The following is a 6,054-nucleotide window of genomic DNA, read 5'->3' as shown; positions in this document are numbered from 1 at the left end:
GACAAGAGCAGACACAGGGAGTGTCCCGGGGGATATTTAGAGACTACCATCCTCATTTGCCCGTGCAATCCCCCTCATCACTAGCTGTGAGCAGGTCCTGAGAGAAAGGGAAGGCCTGTCGGCGTTCGTCATCCACACTGAGAGTCAAGCCGGCTGCCAAATTGTGGGCCTACGCCTTTCCCCTTTCCCATCACTCCTCGGGTCACCCGCTCGCACGCTACACTAGCAAACCATGAGTATGCCTAATGGTGGGAAGGAATAATGTCAATCAGCAGACAGGAGAATAGTCACCAGTCATACACAGTAGCAGTAGGGGAGGATGCAAAAAAGGTAAACGGGAAAAAACAAGCAACCTTGGGATACAAACCAAAACACAGAGCAGACTAGTAGAGGGAACCAGGCAGATAAATCAATACCTGGCAAGGATACCAGGAAAAAACAGGATTAAATAGCAGACAAAACTAATCGATAGGTTCTCAGCTAATCATGAGCCAGAACAGCTGAATGTCGGACAGCCCCCAGACTTAACCCATCCCCTACCCTTCTGCCTAGCTACAGAAGCAGGGTGTGCGACACCCTTTATGTACAATGGAGAAGAAGGGGAAATCCATTTTTATAGATTAAGTAGAGCTGCAAAGACCAAGGACTATAAGTACTTAAACAGTTTACATTGGTCCTTGGAAGGAGTTCTGTAAAAGCCGCAACAACCTTCAGAGATATGACCTGGTTTGCAACGCAGCATACAACGAGCACGTGTGCTGTATCGCATATAACATCCTTACGCTGAGAGGCATCACAACCTTGTATGCGCCATGGCACAGATCTTTTCTGGGCCTAATGTGGCATTCTGAGGGGATCCAGTACATGCCCCCTGCGTACAGTGACCAAATGTTGATTTTATTTTAGGGAAGAGAAGAGGTAGTCCGATCGGGGAGGTCCAATCGGGGGGAGGGAGGTATGGGGCTTGGCTCTATGTTGTTAAGACCATGCACTTGGACTACCTCTTCGCCCCTGTGTTTTCTAATAAGGCAGTTCTTCTGGGTAGGGAAGTCCAGCGCAGGTTCTCGACAACCAGTAACAATTGAGAAGGAACCAACCAGGACTGAGACCCCTCTCTCCAAGGGCACCACAACATCTGCATGGTCTGCCTCTTTGGTATGTAGGTCTATGGATATTACACTGTCTATACATGTTACCCGTGGTCATTGGTAGATCATGACAGCGTTCCTCCATCGTCATGACCAGCTCAGGCTTTAGCTGTGAACTAGTAGAGGACAGCGGAAGGAACTCGAGAAGGGCCACTGGTCAAGTAAATGAAACTTTGGGGGCACATAGAGATCCAAACGTCTGGTCAAAAGATGAATGTTCCGTTTTTATCTGGAGTTACGACTTACGACTACAATGCTTACGCCATGAAATGATGCAAATTGACTCTACAGATTGTAGTATTGTTGTGATAAGAGGGTTATTTGGTTTTAGATAACTTCTTGGAGGACTGTAGGTGGACTTTCCACACAATGTAGACAACTCATGTAGAGATAACCACTTATAACTAGTAGGGACTGGCCATAAGCAGCAACAACTGGGTTGGTCGCCCAATTTTAAGTTTTGCTATGGAGCACAGTCATTACTAGTTACACCCTATAGTGTACGATCACAAACTTGACCACATGAAAGTGGAGCTCACATGAAAGCATACTGACAAAATACATTTAGAGGACATGGAGCAAGTGTCTCACACTGGATTGAGGGTTAAAGTAGTTGTCTCATAAAGACAACCACTTCTCTAAAGAGAAACGCCCCAGACAATAGATGACTGCCTCAGGGGTCCGGGTCCTTAAACCCCTGGCAGTCAGCTGTGAAGGCCAGGTAAGCTTAGATCCACCATACATTTCCCTTGCAGGGGCCATAGAGGAGCCATACTCTGGGTCAAAGCGGGATATCCCCTATATAATGTCTATATGCCCATATGGGACATTTGGAAGAGGTTATCTTAATGAGTTAACATCTGTATGACATTGTATTATGGAGACTTTAGACTTACCATATGCCTTTATGAGTGTTGTATTATGCATCCATACAACTTGAAGGTGACAGGTGAACGTTAGCTTGTACGTTTGCCTTCTTTATATATAAAAAATATACTTCAATTATATTTCTCTGTCCAACTTTATTTTCAATTTTTTTTTATTTATTTTTTACAAATAATACAACTGCATTTAACACTTTATAGACCTGTATCACTCACATCCTCTGGTAAATTCACTTAAATCTTTGTCTTGACATTTTGTAGGCCAAACAGACCTATAATTCAAAAAAGAACATTGTAATTAGAATCCAGAATTAATTTCATGCAATTTGAGACATACTTATCTCTATGCAAGTTGTCACAAACCAATAAAATGTAGGATACAGCCAACCTGCTCTCCAGGGGCCCTATAGCCGTCAAATGGGCTGCCTCTGTTGTGCATATGCCCTTGTTAATGCACATTTTGTGCCCCATAGAAGGGGCATAGTCAGCCTCTGTGGCAGTTGCATCACTGGAGTTATATTTAGTACAACATACTGTTGTATATGTTACTATTACTTTTTTACGTACCAAGCTTCCAGTCCATTGGGATCCTTCAAAATCCTAGCAAAGCACTGTATATCATTGGTGATGTTTTTGTCTAACAATTCTGGATTGGGAATAAGAAAAATATAGTTTAGTTATTGTATTACAGTGCAAAAATATTTTCCATTAAAGGATAACTAAACTTTTAAAAAACTTTTGACATGCCATAGTAATATGTCAGAAGCTTTGATCGGTGAGGGTCTGAGCACTGAGACCCCCACAATCGCTAAAACGATTATAGTCCGCTCGTTTGGCTTTCCGAGGAAAGCCGATCAGAAATGATGCGGCACATCGCTCACGCGAGCACTTCTGCAGCTTCGTTTTAGAGATCGGGGTCTCAGTGCTCGGACCCCCACCAATCACTATGACATGTCAAAAGTTTTTTAAACCCGTTTAACATCAGACAAAAAGTTCGGTACCCCTACTCCACATAATAGTTAAAAGGCTCAATCATCCGGCCCTAGCATGCCAGGTTGTGGGACTACTCTTTTCCAACATGCATGTGAGTATGCTGCCAAAATAGTATGTATATGCATTATTATTAAAACATTATTATAAAGGGGCAGTCCCATTGTACAATCACTAGAATATGCCATAACGGGCTGATAGATGAGGATCCAGTCTCTGGGATACACACCGACCTGGAGAACAAGGGGCCACTGCAACCTATAAGCACAGGCCTCCTGTATCTACTCTTTATTCCCGTTTCTGGTGAAGCCCAAAAAGGCAACTTTACAAAAAGTTGTTAAAGAGGCTCTGTCACCAGATTATAAATGCCCTATCTCCTACATAGTCTGATCGGCGCTGTAATGTAGATAACAACAGTGGTTTTTATTTTGAAAAACGATCATTTTTGAGCAAATTCTGAGCAATTTTAGATTTATGCTAATGAGATTCTTAATGACCAACTGGGCGTGTTTTTACTTTTGACCAAGTGGGTGTTGTAAAGAAGTGTATGAGGCTGACCAATCAGTGACCAATCAGCCTCATACACTTCTCATTGTTCCAGCCCAGCATGATCCACAGCACAGTGTGATTGTGCAGTGAAAGAAGCTGGAACAATGAGAAGTGTATGAGGCTGATTGGTCACTGATTGGTCACTGATTGGTCAGCCTCATACACTTCTTTACAACACCCACTTGGTCAAAAGTAAAAACACGCCCAGTTGGTCATTAAGAATCTCATTAGCATAAATCTAAAATTGCTCAGAATTTGCTCAAAAATGATCGTTTTTCAAAATAAAAACCACTGTTGTTATCTACATTACAGCGCCGATCAGACTATGTAGGAGACAGGGCACTTATAATCTGGTGACAGAGCCTCTTTAAATCCTCAGAAGTAAGCACTTACCGGAGCATTGAACTCCACACAGATTCTTTCGTCCCACAGTTTTGCCATCGTCACACCACCACCAGGAGTTTATCTGGAAAATGCCGTACTCAGAGTCGCTTGTATGAAGTGAAGAGTCATAGCCACTGATGTGTTTAACTAAACATACATCTAGAAGTAGAAAGTAAGTACAGTTTATATTTCATTAAAGGAGTTTTCTGGCTTTTATTTTATATTTATATAGCCTTCTTCTTCATGAAGAATAAGAGAGCTTTCCCAATACATGTTATACAGTATAGGACGTCCCTCCCTAGAGCACCCACTGACCTATGTGACGCTTCATGTAAACATCGCAGTGGCGCTCAGGTCCATACATGACCCCGCTCTAACTTTCCACGTATTGTATTGTATGTTATACTTCATAAATAAAAAAATTAAAAAGCCTAGAAAACCCCTTTAAACAGAAAGACAAGACTTACTGACTTCCTGGTAAGCTTGTGGTGGGCTTGTGCTAATACACAGAAGCCAATCAGAACAGTCAGAGCAGCAATCTAAACTTTATCAGACAGGAGGTAGGTTTTAGACCCCTTTCAAACAATGCAGCTAAATTATTGTTATTGGCCATAGCCAAGGGCACACATACCATAAAGGCAGACTATGCAGTTGCCTGGTGTCCTTAGAAGATGCTCCAGTCTAGGTTTGGTCCCATCCAATTTGGGATGGCAAGAACCTCTGCAGTACTCCCCACTTCAGAGGATCTGCACTGTTATGGAGCAATAGAATGAGGAATAGGCTCATGGGTCGAGGAGAAGTTATAGAGGGGGGACGACGATGACGATACCAGGCCCCTCTTTCCAGAGTGGCAAAACATGGTACCATAATAAGGGGCCCAGTGTGATATTCCTATATACACCACTCATCATAGCTGTCCCTTAAAAAAAAACCATAGCAATAGTAGTGACCCAAGTAGTGATTTATTTAAAAAAAACCACAAAAAACAACATTCGCTTTGCAGATAAAGAAATGTACCCAGATAGCTACCAGAGTGAATGTGGGCTGTCATGTGGGCATTACTACCTCAGTGTAGGGGTTTTACCCCCATGTGTAATAATTTAAGTAGCTATAGAGGACATATAAACATGAATAAATACACTGACATTAAAAGTGGAGAGCGGGGAACTGTCAGTGTATAATTGTATGAAGGTGGGTAACTGAGTGACTAAAAGTAGTTCTCCATAGCCTTTAAAATGGCTGCCTATGGCTGCCACTTCCTGTCCTTAGTTACATAAACTGGTGCTCTAAAGTGAAGTACTATGCAGACTGAGATATGCAGAAGGAAAATATAGTATAAAACAATTTTATTGATAAGAAATCACAGTACTTACAGTCACCGACCGTATAGCCCTTTATACCGACTACTCCTGCGTCGTTCAGCTCCTGGATCAGTTTACATCTGTCATAAAATGCATCGTAATTCAGGACGACACAGTCAATGGCTAAGACAAGCAGTGAGACTATGAATAACCCCCGCATTGCCATGATGATGTATGATCAGACATGTGTCAGAGATACAGTATATATATATAATTGCCACCTACAGTTAAGCAACTAAAGGTGGAGTCAAGACTGGAAATATTGGTCCTACAAGACATTTCCTGTAAGGAGGATAAATATTTTATTAATAATGATGTGAATTATATTTAATCACCAGTGCAGGCAATTGCTAGTGGTTATACTCTACAATGTGTCCTATCATTACAGTATCCCCCCCCCCACCCCCATATACTCACAGGTATCCAGGTACCTCCGATATTAACAGGTATCTCAGATATTAGGAGCTGTTTGACAGAGTCCTTAAAGGGAATGTGTCGCAAATGATTTTTTTTAAAGTAAGTTACTTATTTTTATTATTTAAGTTTCTTTGTTTGCTTGTTTTTTCTTCCACAAAGTGGGAATTATTATTGGAGCAATAGTTGTCACTCTTTTTGATTACTTTACACTACAGAACGACGCATGCGTCGCTCCCACACAGACCAAAATGAACGTCTTCAGCAGAGCGACATCCGGCGCCATTTTCATGTGGACCGGAAGCCGCGGCCGGACAGTAAGAT

At 42.1% G+C, this 6,054-nt stretch overlaps 1 protein-coding gene across 1 annotated transcript; it reads right to left on the bottom strand.

The window, feature by feature from the left end:
- Positions 1 to 613: 613 nt before the first annotated feature.
- On the bottom strand, positions 614 to 5,482 carry LOC142666278 (lysozyme C-like). The gene is made up of 6 exons (XM_075846264.1): positions 5,329 to 5,482; positions 3,965 to 4,114; positions 2,600 to 2,678; positions 2,249 to 2,304; positions 1,197 to 1,301; positions 614 to 630 (listed from the first exon to the last, which is right to left on the bottom strand). Exons 1-6 carry the CDS (start codon positions 5,480 to 5,482, stop codon positions 614 to 616), a joined length of 561 nt encoding a protein of 186 aa, XP_075702379.1.
- Positions 5,483 to 6,054: the final 572 nt, after the last annotated feature.

This window comes from Rhinoderma darwinii, chromosome 13 (assembly GCF_050947455.1).
Source record: "Rhinoderma darwinii isolate aRhiDar2 chromosome 13, aRhiDar2.hap1, whole genome shotgun sequence".
Lineage (NCBI taxonomy): Eukaryota > Metazoa > Chordata > Amphibia > Anura > Rhinodermatidae > Rhinoderma > Rhinoderma darwinii.
The sequence above is the reverse complement of the archived record's forward strand: the minus strand, read 5'-3'. Positions and strand labels throughout refer to the sequence as shown.

Bases quoted from the DNA above. Each gene is read 5' to 3' on its own strand.
- LOC142666278 (XM_075846264.1), bottom strand. From the start codon at position 5,482: ATGGCAATGCGGGGGTTATTCATAGTCTCACTGCTTGTCTTAGCCATT. The intron at 2,305-2,599 runs GTACGTAAAAAA...TTTGAATTATAG, and splicing joins CCCAATGGACTGGAAGCTTG to GTCTGTTTGGCCTACAAAAT. The intron at 1,302-2,248 runs GTGAGTGATACA...TTACTTGACCAG, and splicing joins AAGTGAATTTACCAGAGGAT to TGGCCCTTCTCGAGTTCCTT.